The sequence below is a fragment of the Trachypithecus francoisi genome, unplaced genomic scaffold (assembly GCF_009764315.1).
Source record: "Trachypithecus francoisi isolate TF-2019V2 unplaced genomic scaffold, Tfra_2.0 Lachesis_group10, whole genome shotgun sequence".
In the NCBI taxonomy this organism is placed as follows: domain Eukaryota; kingdom Metazoa; phylum Chordata; class Mammalia; order Primates; family Cercopithecidae; genus Trachypithecus; species Trachypithecus francoisi.
In genome coordinates, this window is record NW_022681455.1 from 117,068,704 (window position 1) to 117,086,924 (window position 18,221).

Here is an 18,221-nt window from a genome sequence, read left to right on the forward strand (position 1 = left end):
TATATTTTACTTTATCTTCTTGGGTTTATCTTTTTTAATTTCACCTTTTTATGCCCTCCTTCTCTTCTTCTTTTTCTTCTTCTTCCTCTTCTCTTGTCTCTGTTTTTCCTCTTTTCTTCCCTTTTTCCACTTGTGGGGAAGAGCAAGAGAACAATGAACAAAACAGATAAAAATATCGGTGTTCTTGGAGCTTATATTCTCTTGGAGAGAGAGAGAGAGAGAGAGAGACAATAATCAAGTGAAATATATGGTACAGTAGAAGCTGGTAAGAGCTATGAAGAAAATAAAGTTGAGACAGGAGTTGCATAATTTTAAATAGGATGGTCATTTAAAGCTCAGGAAGAAGGTGATATTTGAATAAAGATATGAAGGAAATAGGAATGCAAGGCACGTGTCTACCTTTGGAAGAGTACTCTAGACAGAGGGAAAGACCAGATAGACCACACAGAAATGGGAGTGTAGATGGTATACTCATGGAGCAGCCAAATGGCCCAAGTGTTTGGAGCAGAGTGGGCAAGAAAGAGAGTAGTAGAAGTCAGAGAGAAATCTGGTGGTCAGATCATGAAAGATTTTGAAAATCCATTTTCAATCTGAATGAAATTGAAGAACATCAAGGAATTTTGAGAAGAGGAATGGTATGATCTAACTTAGGTTTTAGTGAGATTGAACAGGGAAAGCTGAAAGCAAGAAAACCATTTAGGGTACCATATCAGCAACCCAGCTGAGAAATTATGGTAGCTTGAGCCATGGGTACAATGGTGAGAGTTGTGGCATGGGTAGAGTTGGAAGGAAAACCAGTAAAATTTCCCAATGAATTGTAGTTTGCGAAAGGAAGAGTCAAAAATAACACCAAGGTGTTTGATCTAATCAATTACAGGGAAAGAATTGGCATTAATTGAAATGAGGGAGATTGCTGCTGGGGTCAAGGAGTTGTAGAGAAATATAAAGAGTCCAGTTTTAGGACACATGAAGGTTGAGATTCTTCATTAAACATTCAAGAAGAGACATGGAGTTGTCAGTTTTCAGCATGTTTAAAGCCATAAGACAGAACAGCAGGAATTATTGTGGATGGAGAAATCACAACAGGGCTTTGGGGCAATTAAGTATGGATAAGTTGACGAGGTGAAGAGGAAGCAAGAAAGAAGAGTGAGAATATATCACCTATGAGAAAAGAAGAGTGTGGGTAGCCTGGACTCCAAGTGAAGAACGTGTTTCAAGGAGGAGAGAACAATCAACTGTGTTAAATGTTGTTAGCTTAAGTAAGATAAAACTGAGAACTGATCATTGGCTTTAGCAATGTGGATGTTATAGCGACCTTGGTGATGGTTTGCTTTGTCAAGTGTTTGGGGATAAAAGCCTGAGATAGATTCAAGGAATAGTGGGAGGAGAAAAACGTGGGAATATGTAATGGTAAATGGAGGAGAAAGTATGATCATGAGATTGGGGTTTCTGAGATGAGAGAATTAATAGCATGTCTGTGTTAGTAAGAGAGATCCAGTAAATAAATCCTTGGATTGTGGACAGTTAATTCATTCTAACAGGAGAGAATGCAGAACACAGGTGATGTTGCAGGAAGGTGAACAGGTGTGGTGGTGGGTGCTTAGAGGAGGTCACTTCTGTCTTCTGCTCTTTTATTAGAGAGTCCTAGAAAAGTTAAAGAATGAGAAATGACATGTATCATTGGGGAGAGGAAGTGTGAAAGAATCCTCTAAGAGTATGGGACAGTGAAGGCATGAGGGAAATATAATGTGATTGCAGAGGAGCATTTCATGTGCGTATTTGACATCATATTACAGCAGATGTGTACTTACCTGTAGCGTTCTTTAAAACCCAGTGTTTATACACAAGCCCACATAAGGATGTGTAATTAAGTTCTGTATGCAGGTATCAGGCAATAAGTATATTATGAATAATTTGCTAGTTTTTATTTTCAATTATTTTAGTCTAATAAAAACTTTAATTAATATTTAAAAGTATTCTCTATACATGAAAAATATTCAACATGCCAGATTACAAATGGGCTGTAATAGACCAATGTATAGATGTGCCTACTTAAAAGCAGTAATGTCTATACTGTAAAGGCTATAAGTGTGCAAATGCGGGAAGATATTAAGTACTCTTCTACTTACAGTTAATTGCTGAGTTAAAATAATTTTTAAAAAGACAATAATCTGAATATCAAGTGACTTTTGACTTCAAAGATGTAAATAAAGGAATCACACTTTTATTAGTAAATGGCCAATAAAAAGCTCAAAATTCTGACTGGGCACTTAATTATTTTGTTTTGCTGAAATCAGAGTCACTCTATCTCATGTTTTTTGAATAACTGAATTTGATCCTTTTCTCAGATGAATAACTGGACTCTAATTTTATTGCGTGACCGTGTGTGTTCATGGAGGACATCAATCTTGGATTGACCACATTTACCTTGAATTTATAATATGTTCTCCTTTTATATTAAATGATTGCCATTTGTTAATTCAGAATAGGTTACTTCAAACAGAATAAGGATGTCACTCTTGGAAGGCTCTCTCGTCTGATGCCCAGTGCAACACCTCTTTGTTGTCACTCTGACCTCCATAGGAATGACTGAGAGATAATGCAGTAGCAAACTTAGATAAGTGTCACTCATCTCGTTTACTGTTTTATGTATTCTCTTACATTTAGACTAAAAATAATTGGATGTTGCTCCAAAATTCTGTTCTTCCAGTTACTTCTAAAATAAAATTCTATGTATGTCTTTGAATAATTAAATACACTAGTCTATTTCTTTGCTATTAATATCAGAACATTTTTGCACAAAACTAGTATAAGACTAATGACAAGAAATATCTTCTTCAGTGATAGTTTGTAAGATCTTTAATTATAAAAACAAGTCCTGCTCTGCCTTCATAAGAGGAATTTTCACTTTCTAGTTGCCACATCTATCTTGTTGTATGTGCATGTGTAGGGGGTGTTTACTCTATGGAAACACCTATGAACAGCTTTGTTCTCTTTTGTATTGCTTTGCACACCACAAGCTATAGTTATCTCCAGCCAGATTTTATTCTCTTCATTTTTGTTTTGCTTATATTGATTCCTATTGAGGTTCATGAATATTTGGAAACAAGAATAGATGTGCTAAAAAGAGGAACTAGTGAATTATGAAACCAATACACAGATTATTGTGTTCTGATAATGTAACATATAATTTAATCTTAGAATTTTATTTCTGTTAAAATCTATATTTTTCAGCTTATTTTAAAATAATTCGTAAGTGTTTAGAAGGTGCATTGATTACTAAAATATTCTTCACATCAGCATTTCAACATTTAAAACGTTTTTGCTTTTAAGAAAAGGCTTGTTGGAATTTTATATGTGTATAAAATTTCCTATAGGGCTAGGAAATCTAACCTAAAAGTCTACAGATTTTTTAGATTTGACTTCAGAAGCACAATCCATAAAAGGTTAAATTGATAAATGAGACTGTATCACAATGAAATGTTACTTTGTGAAAAGTTCCATGAAGAGGAAGAAAAGTCAGGCTACAGACTGGTAAAAAAAACAACTGCAAACCACCTGTCTGAGAAAGGACTAGTATCTAGAATATATGACGAATCCTCAAAAGTTGACAGTAAAAAAGAAAGAAAGAAAGAAAAAAAAAAAACAATTAAAATATGGGTGTTACAGACTAAATTGTCTTCCCAAAATTTATGTTGAAGTCCTAACCCCGATGTGACTATATCTGAAGATAGGGCCTTTAAGGAGATCACTAAGGTAAATGAAGTTGTAAGGGTGGTGCCCTAATTTAATAGGACCAGTGTCCTTAGAAGAAAGAGACACCAGAGACCCTGCTCTCTGTGCTTACTCAGAAGCAAGACCGTGTAAGGTCACAGGATGAAGGCAGTCATCTGCAAGCCAGGAGGAGAGGTCTCACAAGAAACCAATCCTGCCAGCACTTTCATGTTGGACTTTTAGCCTCCAGCACTGTGAGAAATAAACGTCTATTTTTTAAGCCACCTGACTGTGGGATTTTGTTATGGCAGTCTGGGCAGACTGACACAATGGGCAAAAGACATGGAGGGAGGTTCCACCAAAGAAGGTACATAGATGGCAAGAAAGCACATGAAATAGTACCCAGCATCGTCACCTGCTAGGCAAATGCATATTACATCCGCAATGAGATAACACTTCACACCTTTCAAAAGGACTAAGATTAAAAAAAGTATAATGCCAACACAAAATACTGACCAGTAGATTGAGAAACTGGATCACTCCTACATTGCTGGTAGGAACGTCAAATGACACAACCACGCTAGAAAACCGTTTAGTAGTTGTTTTGTTTTTTTATTTTAATTTAAGTTCTGGGATACATGTGCAGAATGTGCATATTTGTCACATAGGTGTACATGGGCCACAGTGGTCTGCTGCACCTATCAACCCATCATCTAGGTTTAAGCCCCGCATCCATTAGGTATTTGTCTTAATTCTCTCCCTCCCCTTCCCCCACTTCCCCCCAACAGGCCCCAGTGTGTGATGTTCCCCTCCCTGTGTCCATGTGTTCTCATTGATTAACTCCCAACTACAAGTGAGAACATGTGGTGTTTGGTTTTCTGTTTCTGTGTTAGTGTGCTGAGACTAATCGTTTCCAGATTCATCCATGTCCCTGCAAAGGACATGAGCTCATTCTTTTTCAAGGCTGCATAGTATTCCATGGTGTAGATGTGCCACATTTTCTTCACCCAGTCTATCATTGATGGGCATTTGGGTGGGTTCCAAGTCTTTGCTATTGTAAATAGTGCTGCAATAAACATACGTGTTTATTGATCATAATTCTTTGGGTATATACCCAGTAATGGCATTGCTGGGTCCAATGGTATTTATGATTCTAGATCCTTGAGGAATTGCCACACTGTCTTCCACAGTGGTTTGCAACTCTCATACAATCCAGTCATTGTACTCTTGGGCATTTTCCCCAGGGAACTGGCAACTTATGTTCACATAAAAATTTGTACACAGATGTTGACAGAAGCTTTATTGGTAATAGCTGAAAGCTACGTAGGTGTCCTTCCGCAGGTAAATGGTTAAATAAATTATACATCCATACCATGGAATACTACTCAGCAGTAGAAAGAGATGAGCTATTGATACAGAAAACAACATGGGTAAATCTTCAAAGAGTAATTCTGGGCCAGACATGGTGGCTCACGCCTATAATCCCAGCACTTTGGGAGGCCAAGGTAGGTGAATCACCTGAGGTCAGGAGTTCAAGACCAGCCTGGTCAACATGGTAAAACCCCGTCTCTACTAAAAATACAAAAATTAGCCAGGCATAGTGGTGTGCACCTGTAATCCCAACTACTCAGGAGGCTGAGGCAGGAGAATCGCTTGAACAGTGGAGGCAGAAGTTGCAGTGGCCAAGATTGCACCATTGCACTCTAGCCTGGGTGACAGAGTAAGAATCTGTCAAAAACAAAAATGAGTTCTGATGTTTGTTTTTTTTCAAAGCAAGCTAATCTCAAAAGACTGCATACTGTATGCTTTTATTTGAAAGCATTCTTGAAATGACAAAATTGTAGAAATGAAGAACTGATTAGTTGTTGCCAGGAAGTTAAAGAAGGGGTGCAGAGGGAGGAAAGCGGGTTTAGCTGTGCAAGGGAAGCAGGAAGAATACTGTGGTGATAGAAATGTTCTGCATCTTAGCGTCAATGTCACTATCCTGGTTTTGGCATCCTACTATTGTTTTGTAAGGGATTATCATAGGGGGAAACTAGATAAAGGATACATGGAATCTTTGTGTATTATTTCTTACACCTGCATAAGCATCTACAAACGTTTGAAAATAAACATTTTAATTAAATCCGTATTTCTGGCTTATTTCTTTACGATGATTAAGCATTCAGAAAGACTCATTTGAATAGTGAATGATTCCTTGCTTTGGCATTTCTATATTTCGTTTTATTTTGCTTTTAAGAAAGGCAGTGTTAGCATGCTATATGCATTTTGATTTTAAAACTAAAATGTATTACCTTGAAAAACTGTGTGTTTTTAAAATACTATTTTTTAAAAACAGCTTTATTGATATCAAATTCATATATTACACATTTCAGTAATGTGAAATGTGCTATTCAGTGGCTTTTAGTATATCTACGTTGTGTAACAATGATCACACCAATTTTAGAACATGGTCATTACCCTGAAAAGAAACCTTATCCTTCTGAGCCAGTGCTCTCCCTTAATTAGCCCATCTCCCTAACCCTAGGAAACCACAAATCTACTTTGTGTCCATAAGTCTGTTTTTTTTTTTTCAAAAAGGAATTCTATAAATGTTTGGTAAAATAATTATTTTTAAAAGTACTTATAGTCCTAGCATAGAACTAAGTTAATTTTCCTAAATTGACTTCATTTTTAACTTTCTATATGAAATTCAATACTTAGTACATCTTCCTCTTTTATGTGAATGACTATATGGATTTATTCTTTTATAGAATTTACTTTATTCTGGTAAGATAAAAGGTAGGGTTTCTAGAAAATTATTATTTTATTTATTTATTATTTTTTGATGCAGAGTGTCATTCTGTCATCCAGGCTGGAGTGTAGATGTGTAATCTCGGCTCACTGCAATCTCAGCCTCCCAGGCTCAAGTGATTCTCCTGCCTCAGCCTCCTCAGTAGTTGGAGTTACAGGCATCTGCCACAATGCCTGGGTAATTTTTGCGTTTTTAGTAGAAACAGGGTGTCACCATGTTGGTCAGACTGCCCTTGAACTCCTGACCTCAAGTGATCTGCCCGCCTCAGCCTCCCAAAATGCTGGGATTACAGGCATGAGCCACTGTGCCTGGCCTAAAAAATTATTCTAAAATCTCTAGTACCCTATATTGAATCAAATTGACAACAATGTAATTTAGGGAATTTTATTTTATTTTTACTTTTTTGTGATTGTTATTTATTTAAATTTTTTTATAGATACATAATACTTATGCATATTTATGGGGTACGTGTGATATTTTGTTACATGCATAGAATGTGTAATGATTCAGGGGATTTAGGATATCCATCACCTTGAGCATTTATCATTTCTGGGAGTTGGGAACATTTGAGTCCTTTCTCCTAACTATTTTGAAATACACACGACAATGTTGTTAACTGTAATCACCCTAGTCTGCTATTGAACATGAAGCTTATTCCTTCTATTTAACTGGAATTTTGTATTCGTTGCCCAATCTCTCTTCCTCTTTTCCCAGTAGGCCATTTCCTGCTTCTGGTAACTATCATTCTCCTCTCTCCCTCCATGAGATTAGGGAATTTTAAACCATCTAATCCATAGAATGCTCTCTTCCAAAAGCCTGCAGCTCCTGCTGCTGCCTGCCTGCTGAGCTCTGTTTCCTCCCACTCTTTGCCTTTCCTTTCAGGTGGCCTAGATTCTGGTGGGTGTCTCTGAGCACAGTGTGTAAAGGGCTGGGATACCGCATGCCATTAACATTATTTTATCATGGAAATACTGGCCTTTGCTTTCTTTATAATTGTTTTGAATTAGCAGCAATTTCTTAACCTGATAAAATTTCCTTACCTCATTTTCTACCTTTTGTGAATGTATAAAATAAGGTCTCCTAACTAAATGAAATAGACATTATTATGTATATGAGAGTGCTGAAGATGCCTAAAGTAATAAATTGGTTTCATTGCTATAAAAGCATTCATGTACAGATAGCAGCAATTCAAAGAATTGTTCATCTGCTTCAAGCAGTTCTTTGAAGCCTACTATATAATGCTTTATTGAGTTAGTTATGATATAATATGAAAAGAAGTTATATCATAATATTACCTAATTTAAACCTATAAGTAATTACGAATGCTCCTCTTTCTAATCAGACAAAATAAGATTTAATAACATTCCATAATGTGAGGTTTATTTTTATTTTAATATATAACATTTAAACAAAAAGGCATCTAATTTGTTCTGAAAACAGATCAGCTAAGAACTTCCAAGAATGCAAATGTGTTGTTATCCCTGACTTGATATTTTACATTTTCTTGTGTTTATTTTTTCCTAGAAATCCAAAGGTCTAGTATAGGAATAGCTGTAAAAGGGACATAAGGAATAGGCTTGATGTGACTCTGGTAATATATGGTTTCATTTGACTCTGGGAGGAAAAGCTTCAAAGTAGATTCTTGGTTGAATAAATTCAGCTCTAAAATTGTCCACACACAAGCTGAGAATTGACTTTTGAATCAGATCCACAAGAAAAACAAACAAAAATAGATATAAGCATTATTTGGTCTAGAATTTATACAAAGAAAATTAAAATTTAAGAAACACATATGAGCAAAGTCAAGTTTGTGATTTTTAACTTTGTAGCTTGGTATCTGTTCTCTGCTAACATAATGAACTGTTGTTTTGAAATTGCTGTTTTCCAACTTCAGAGAATCAATACATCTTTCTTCCAGGAAGATAATTTAGATAGAATTTTATCCAGTGTAGGGAATATGTGTAGAGGCAGTTGCTTAAAACTCAAGATGTATATTTGTATTTCATGTGCAGAGAACTTGCTATTGGCAGCAGACAATGCAGTTCGTTTCTCTGATTATACTCCTCATCAACCACATGTATCCAGTCGGATTTCACTCCTGTCAGCTCATGCTGTTGCATTTATATTTGATTTTCCATACTTTTTGCTATATATGGTTCACAATATTTTTTCAAAAGGAAAGTTGTAGATATCAAAAAAGGAGTGAGAAAGTCAAGATACGTGGTATTTGGGCAGCAAATTATAATTAACTTTATAGTCTGCATTTTTTTCAGATCTCTTAATTTATATCCCAACGTTTTCAACATTTTCTGCCTATTTTGAGCATTTGTAAACACTCTGAGAACACTTTTAATCCGCTGTTCATCTACTTCATTCTTATTGGCAAAGTAAGAGATAATTTTGAATAAAAAGAGTATTTTTATGAGAATGTCAGCTTGGACAGAGTAAGTTGTATGTTGGTTTGTAATTAGACGAGACTATTTAGAATGCCAGTCTCAGTTTGGGAAATCACAGGCCCATTAAGGAAAACAGTGTATGTAACTGTGAAGTGTGTGTGTTAGAAGTGTTAGAACAAATATACTGTGAGCTTCTTTGGGGTTTTTGTTTGAAACAGGTAGGTGTTTTAATTTTGAAGTTATAGAAGATTGCCTACTTATCAATGTTTGCAGATCATATAATATCACTTTGGTGGAGGATGTAGTATTAGGCTGAGGATATTTGTTCCATATAAAATGTAACATTTAGACCATTTCTGTAATGATCATTCTTACTCTCTATTGAAAAAAATCCAGGATTTCAATCCCTATGAAATCTCTTAGGCTCATGTTTTGTATACTACATGGTTGACAGAAAAAGAGCAGATTTGTATAAATACCTTTTTAAATAGCAAAAATGCTAAAAATAGAAAATGTAATTGTCATTCATTTTATTTCATGAATTTGTTTTCTTTTTGAATTTTTTTCTTCCTTTTTGTTCACAAAACAGGATCATTTTGGAATTCAGCTTCCTTTGACACTGAGGCTTCATATCTTCATTTTCCTACTTTCCACGGAGAACTTAGCGCAGATGTGTCTTTCTTTTTTAAGACAACAGCTTCATCTGGGGTATTTTTAGAGAACTTGGGGATTACTGATTTTATACGGATAGAGCTTCGCTGTAAGTCTCCTTTTCCAGAGAAGTGTATGAGATTCTATCATTTAGTAGTAAATCTTTTAACTAATGTTTAAACTACTCACGTGTCTACTTTATCATCTGATTCATTGCATCCCTTTGAAAGACTCAATATTAACTTATCCTTTTTGTAAGAAAATAATTTGATACTTAATGCGATAATTTGGAAAAATAATTGGTAGTTTCTTGTACCAACTTAAAAGCAGTTTTAATTTCAGTTAATTAAAACTAAAAAGCAGTTTCTTAGTTAATTACAAATTACTTAACCACTCATTTTGCTATACTTTTAAGCTGCTATTATGTTAATATCAAATGTGTATAGCATGCCTTAAAAATTATATAAAACTTTGAATCAGTGTAACAATTATTTTTAGTTACAATGCCGGTTGCTATTTAGTTTCCTTGCCTTGGAGAAACAGCTTTACTTTTTAGCAATAGGAAAAATTAGCTCTGAGGACTATCTTAGAATACCGTTGGCTTTTTTTTTTTTCCTAAAAGTGTAAAAATGTGAATGTATTTAACTGTCTCATTTCACATCAGAAGACCTAGTTCTATGTTAGTGTCATGAGTTTCAAACAGTAGCATTCAAACCGTGCTATGTTTATTATCTTTCTATTCAGTGATTGTTATGCTGTGGTGCTGTTCCTAAGTATATTGGAGACTCAGCACTCCACCACAGGAACTCACTAGAACAATCTTTATGTGTAATATTTCCAGCTCCGACAGTGGTGACTTTTTCATTTGATGTGGGGAATGGGCCTTTTGAAATCTCAGTGCAGTCACCCAACCACTTCAACGACAACCAGTGGCACCACGTGAGGATTGAAAGGAACATGAAGGAGGCCACACTTCAGGTGGACCAGCTGACACCGAAGACACAGCCCGCCCCTGCTGATGGGCATGTCCTCTTACAGCTCAACAGTCAGCTCTTTGTGGGTAAGTTCTCTTTTTAAGCAATCATTTAATTGTATGATATATGCTCAGAAATGGCCCAAGATAAAAATAATACCAACTATAAAAACGAGGATAATAACAACAAGCAACAGTAGCAAATCACCATTGATTCAGAAACTGTGTCCAAACTGGGCCAAGTGCTTCATTTCTTCCTCATAACCAGCCCGTGAAATGGGTATTATCCGTATTTTACAGATGAGATAGCTGAGCTTCCAGGGTTGACTTGCCTACAAAATCTCATCGCATAAATGAGATTCAGATTTGTGTTTAATCCTTATTTGCATACCTGCTTTTTTTTTTTTTTTTTTGAGACAGAGTCTCGCTCTCTGCCCCAGGTTGGAGTACGATGGTGCAATCTTGGCTCACTGCAACCTCCAACCCCAGGGTTCTAGTGATTCTCCTACCTCAGCCTCCCGAGTAGCTGGGATTACAGGCACCTGCCACCACGCCCAGCTAATTTTTTTGTATTTTTAGTAGAAATGGGGTTTTGCCATGTTGGCCAGGCTAGTCTTGAACTCCTGAACTCAGGTGATCCACCCGCCTTGGCATCCCAAAATACTAGGATGACCGGTGTCAGCCACCACGCGCCCAGCCTTACCTGCATTCTTAATATTACAGGTTACATGATTGGTTTTAGCTTATTTATTTATTATATTAGTGTTTTATTATGATACCAGGAATGTTTATCTCTGTTCTCAGAATTGTTGAGGAAACCTTATTTGATGAGGAAATCATCCAGCTGATGCCAAACAATGGACACTTTCCCTGCCGCCCCTCCACCCCCACCAGTCACCACATTGAAAACAGGCCAATAGCAAAAAAAAAAAAAAAAAAACAGATACCCAGTGTGTATAGAATTCATGTTTGACAGTTTCACCAGTTCCTCTGCTATTTTCCCTCATTTTGCACATTTTTTTTCCTGATATTTTCTGGTCACCTACTTAATATTTATGTCAGAATGTTGTTCCTTTATTTCCTAAATCCATTCATGTGGCATTTATAGATTTGATAGTGGCATCCTCTGGATGTGTTTGTTTTACTTTGAATCTTTGCTAATTAGTTAGTAGAAATTATGGACCATGCATTATCTCGTACTTGTTCACTTCTCATATATTTTAGCATAAATGAGGACATAAAACACTATAAAGCAGAATAAATGATAAGTTATTAGAAATCGTACTTAAAGGACAAGCATGATGTAGTCCTAGCACTTTTGGAGACAAAGGTAGGAGGATTGCTTGGGGCCAGGAGTTTGAGACCAATCTGGGAAACACAGCAAGATCCATCTCTACAAAAAGTAAAAAATTAAAAAAATTAGGCAGGCATGGTGGCACTCACCTGTAATCTCAGCATTCGAGAGGCTGAGGTGGGAGGATGGTTGAACCCAGTAATTGGAGGCTGTTGTGAACTATGATCATGCCACTGCACTCCATCCTGGGTGACAGAGGGAGCCCCTGTCTCAACAACAACAACAACAAAGAAATTATTTTTTAAGAATTCTCAAGAGTTACACTTTTGAAGAAAATTGATCAGATCCCCATTACACCTTTTATTTCTTAAGAGTCTGATGTTATTAACTTTCTCTCACTGGAAAGGATGAAGCATATTTGCAACATATTTGAGGAAGACATGTTTCCAATATATTTGTGTACTTACTATTTTGATAATTTATTATTTCCTTTGGTCAAATATTTAATGAATAGCTTCTATGAGTAAGGCACTATAATAGACAATCTAATCATGATCTTGTGACCACTTGACAGACTTACTTAAGGGTATGAAAATAATGAAGAATGTATGAGAAGAAATATATAACTTTTAATAATGTGCTAGAAGCTCAGTCAGGAAATTGACAAAGCTATTTCTTGAATTATAAAAAATGAGAGATGGCCACAACAAAAGGTATGGCAATTTAAAATCTGTCAGTAGCTTGGAAATAGCCTTACTATTCTTGGAAATTGAGAGGCTGAAATAGTCCTCAAAATTTTCAGTGAAATATGCTGCAGTTTGCCTGTGGATGACCTTTCATTGTTGGTATGAATTTCAGCTTCATGAGATGGAGGCACTATATGTTGTGTCGTGTAGGAATCCTGGCCTTAACTTGATTTCAGACAGTCATAATGAAGCACTGGTGTGTCATCAGAAAACGGCTTTAAAACAGACTTGAGTCTTTAAGCATCGATCGTGTGATATAATTTTAATAAGGATCTAAAAGATTTTGTCTTCATGGAGGCAATTGTTTAGGCCTTTGACCTCACTGTATGTGTTGAAATGTAAGGATTGGTGTTATTCCAAAGTTTTATAAAAAATAACTCTTGATTATATTTAAGTCAAGTCATTGAAAATAAAAAAGACGAGGCAAAATAAAGATTTGTGAAAAAAGGTGACATATACTGTTAACAACAATGTGTTTATACAGTTTCCTCCTTCCTGCTCACAGATAACCGTGAATAAGTTGACATGATTTAGTGTGGTGATACTAAGGAAAGGGCTTATAAAAAAGAAAAAGAGAAAAAAAACGCTTGTAGTCTTGGGTAGAGACAATCATTGGCTGCCAAGACACCACACGAGGGGCTTGGTTTTATCTTCGCCTCCACCAGAGTGAACTAGTCTGTTAGGAAAGGGCTTCAATCAAGTTGATAAAACAGTGCTTACAAGACAAATGATTCATTTATCAATTTACATTACTATCACACAAATCAGAATTTAAGAAAAATTGTAGCTGGAGGTATTTTTTTTCCCTGTAGGCAGGCTCAATGAAAGACACATTATAATCGAAAAGGTTATACTGAATTAGAGTATGGTGACTGAAAAACTAATTTAAAAAATCAGTAGTAATTGGAGCTAATTTTAAAAAGCACCTACTAGGACCAAAGAGTTCTGTGTTTTCCTGAGAGTATATTTCAGTGGAAGAGAAGACACAGGCAATTAAAAAAATCTATCTATCTAGAAAAAAATCTCTCTATATATGTAGAAAACATATATATAATGTATAGAAAAAATATATATGTAACTATATATAGTTTTTATAGTTTTATAGTTACATAGTTACATATTTCAGTGGAGAATATATTTCAGTGGAAGAGACAAGACACAGTCAAGAAAAAAGAACTATTTGTATATATAGAAAAATTTTATATAACTACATATAGTTTTTATAGTTTATATGTAGTTATATATAACTATATAACTATATATGTGGTTATATATGACTATATAACTATGTAACTACGTATAAACTATAGCTATATAACTGCATATAAACTATAAAACAAATGTGGTTATATAGTTTATAAACTATTATATATAAACTATAATATATAAACTATTATATAATATAAACTATAATATATAATATAGTGTATATTACATTATATATAAACAATATAAACTATATAAACAAGTTAAACTAATTTATAGTTAAGATAGTTAAACTATATAGTTTATATATAACTATATATAATAATTACATATATAACTATATATTATATAACTATATATAACTATATAACTAGTTTTTGTATGTAGTTTATACATATATAAAATATATATAGTTTATATATTTATATATAGTTATATATCACCATGTGTATGTATCCATACATGTATGCATGCATGTGTGTGCACATACATATATACATTTTCCGACGCTGATAAATACCATAAAGTAAAAAGGATACCATGGAATCAGGCAGTGATTTGTGCAGGGGACTTCTATTTCAAGTAAGTGGTCAGTGCAGTCTTCTCTGGAGACGTCAGCAGAGTCCTCCTAATTTGAGCAGAGGTCAGATGAAACAGAAGAGCGAACCTTGTGAACATCTGAAGGAGGAGAATTCCAGGCCATGGCTCAAAGTGATGGGAATAAGCTTTAGGGATTCAAAGAATAAGGAAAAAAACAATGTGGCCGGAAAGAATCAGAGTTAGGGAAAGTATGATGGGAAACGAGACTGAGGTACATATCGGACCTTGTAGGGCCATGGTGAGGACTATGGATTTTACTCTAAGGAATTAGAAGAGTGACCTAATTTAATTTACATTTTCCAGGCCCTCTCTTACTACCCAGAGGGATATGGATGGAGGAAATGGAGGGCAGGCAGGCTATCACAGTGGTCCCTGTGAGAGATAATGCTGCTGCAGGCTAAGGTAGAGATGTTGAAATTTAGATACACGCAACTTGCTAATGAATTGGTCATTGATGTTAGTGTTTTACTACTTATCTATGATAATATGCTTGGGGATGAAATGCTTCTTTGTAGGTCTTTGGTTTTCTCACATTATTTCCCAGTTTTTGTTTTTGTTTATTTATTTTTGAGACAGAGTCTCACTATGTCACTCAAACTGGAATGCGGAGGTGTGCTCACTGCTCACTGCATCCTTGATCTCCTGGGCTCAAGGGATCCTCCCACCTCAGACTCCCAAGTATCTGGCACCACAGGTACATGCCACCGCACCTGGCTAATTTTTGTATTTTTTGTAGAAACAGGGTTTTGATATGTTGCCTAGGCTGGTCTCAAACTCCTGGGCTCAAGTGCTCCACCCACCTCAGCCTCCCAAAGTGCTGGGATTACTGGTGTAAGGCACCACACCAACGTAGCTTTAAATTTCACCTGGAGTTAGCTTTTGTTTTCTCCCTTCATCTTAATTTGTAGCAGTGATTAAAGCTGTTTCCTGGCTCCACAATCCGAATTGTATACCATAAGCCATAAGCTTGCCAGGCTGCAAAGAGTCTCTGGTCCTTCTTCACAGGTCAGAGAAAATATTTCACCTTCTTCCTCTCCTTTAATGACACGCACCTGCTCCATAATCGCACTCTTACCAGTAAATTGGGCTTCTTTGTTTATAGATTTTGTTCCAGCACATGTCATATGTAGAAAGACCCTTCTCACATTTCCTCACATGTTAATCCACTGAAATATGTTAGGGTCACGTCTTTTTCTATTCTCAGAGTTGGTAACTCCATGGGTGACTGGTAATCTCTACTTCAGTCCAATATAATTGATTTTCTGGTTACAGTTTTAAAGGGTAATTTAATTCCCCTTACTTGCAAGTTCAAGAATTTAATTTGTGGTTCATCCGTCCATCTTAAAGATAATTATGGCTAATCAGCATTTTCAGTGTGCGTAACGACTATCCTTTGTATCTGGATATGGGGCAAACGAATGAGGTAAATGTGAATCCAAAAAATAAGTACAGTTTTCAGCATGACTTTATTCTTCTAATAAAAATGTTTTAAATACAGAGACTGATGGTAATAATAATAACGTTTAAACAAGTTTAGAGATGAAACGTACAACATGAGGACTATAGTTAATAAAATTGTACGGTATTTGGTATTTGAGATTTTTGTTAAATACGGTAGATTTGTCACAAAAAAGTAACTATGTCAGATTGTAGATTTGTTCATTTACTTTTACTACAGTAACCTTTTTACTACCTCTGTGTTTCCTGTAACATCATGTTGTAAACCTCAAATACACACAAAAATTTATTTTAAAAATGAATAAATTACATGGAAACACAATTTTTATAATATAGGACAAGACTGAAAGACTGTTAGTGTTATTCATTCTAAAATAGATAATGTTATTGTTCCAGCATTAAGTAGTTTTGTTAAAAATGCACCTTCCTGTTGGTTAACAAATTTATAGAACCCTACTGTGGAATATTTCAAATAACAAAATTATTTTAAAATATAAATATGAAATGTTAGAAATTTCAATAACATGGAAATATATTAATTTGAGATACTGTGTTTAACACTTTACCTGCAAATAGAATGTGTAGCTATTTGGATATGTGATACGTTTGATTTAAATTATATTCTCCATCTTACTAACTGGGTCTATGTTGATAATATTTATTAGCATTAAATTTTTTGAGATTAATGTTTTTTAAAAATTTGAGATGGGTCTCTCTCTCTGTCACCCAGACTGGAGTACAGTGGTGCGATCTTGGCTCACTGCAACCTACGCCTCCCAGGCTCAGGTGATTCTCCTGCCTTAGCCTCCAGAGTAGCTGAGACCACAGACACATGCCACCATATCAGGCTACTTTTTGTAGAGACACAGTCTCCCTATATTGTTCTGGCTTGTCTTGAACTCCTGGGTTCAAGAGATCCACCCGCCTTGGCCTCCCAAAATGCTGGGATTACAGGTGTGAGCCACCATGCCTCACCTGCAGATTAGCATTGTTGCTAATCTCTCAGAAGTGGCTGTTGCAATGAGACCACATGAAGGAATCCAATGTATTTTCTCTATTGCTTCTTCACCCTCTCTTCTAAAGGCCAGTCGTAAAGTATGTTCACATCTCAGAGGGAAACTCTGAGGAAAGATTAATGCTTTAATTTCTGAGAAAAATCAGTAAAAATAAATAGAAAGCGTTTTGAAAAAATGTGATGCAGTTGGGCAGCAGTTATATATGACAATTGAAATAGGAATAAGGAAATAATAAATGGAGTTTCAGAGATGCAGCTAGCGTTAGCCTACACCCGAGAAATACAAACCAGAAGGCTTTTGAGCAATCCCTGATGTTTCAAATATTAGAAAAATTAGCTTCAACTAATCTAAACTGTAGGACGTCATGCAAAGTAAAGGAAGAATAAAATAATGCACAAAACCCTTGTATGACTAAGTGATAAGAATTAACATCAGTGTAACGTGATAGATTAGACATAATGATCACCAATGCAATGAACATCTCCTCCTCTCCTCCAGATGATTCCAGCCAACACATCACATTGCTTTTTTATAATAAAATGGATTCACCTTCTGTTTGTAGCCCATCTTTCTCCATTTTTGTTCTTAGTTGTGACATTGGATCTTTGCTATCCTTTTAATGTTCTTTCACTTTGTCCTTTGTGTGTGGGTGTGTAGTTTATGCCTATCTTAAATAGTCTTATTCAGAACTGCCTCTTATTGTCTTTTAAAAATTCAGCCTATTGAAGATGTGCCCTTGACTTGCTAACACTGAGGACTTAGCATCCGGTCACCACTGTTATCGTAAACTCACAAATGTTCTCCAGCCACAAAAATGATGGAGAGAAAAGAATCAATCATTTTTAAAGCTGAAATGTGACATTGGTCATTTTCTATTTGGTTTGTAAACTCAGCATTTTCGTAGAAGCTTCTTAAATTAGCCTTGAATTGATTTTCATGCAACCAGCTCTGCAATTTTTGTTTCCAGTCTCAATTCTTTTACTGACAGGTTTTTAGACGGGGCGAACTTTATCGCAGTACTTTGTGACTCTCACCTGGAGGAGAAGTAAGGACCCCTGACATAGTCAGAAGTAATTTGCTTTGCATTTGAATTGCATCGAATCTATAAATATTTATTGACTGTTTAGAGTGAACAATTGCTAAAAACCACATGCAAAGGTTAATGTTGAACTCTAAACATATTGAAGCTCTGAGACCACTATGGTCTCAGCTGTGTGTGTGTGTGTGTGTATTTGTGTAAACATATGTGTGTATTTCTGTGATTTCACCTGGGAGTGAAATTTCTAGGTCACAGCATATGCATAGGCTAAGCACAGGAAATAGTGCCCTATCTCTATTCACCATCAGATAGCTTCCTTTATAAAGTGGCTGTT

General features: G+C 35.6%; 1 protein-coding gene across 2 annotated transcripts in view; it reads left to right on the forward strand.

Moving 5' to 3' along the window:
- CNTNAP4 (contactin associated protein family member 4) overlaps positions 1–18,221 on the forward strand; it is a 278,461-nt gene that overhangs the window by 228,357 nt on the left and 31,883 nt on the right. For both annotated transcript variants that reach the window (XM_033219075.1, XM_033219076.1), the window contains exons 16-17: positions 9,494–9,664; positions 10,397–10,615. In XM_033219075.1, the coding sequence (XP_033074966.1) occupies positions 9,494–9,664; positions 10,397–10,615 (390 nt within the window). The remainder of the gene's footprint in view (positions 1–9,493; positions 9,665–10,396; positions 10,616–18,221) is intronic.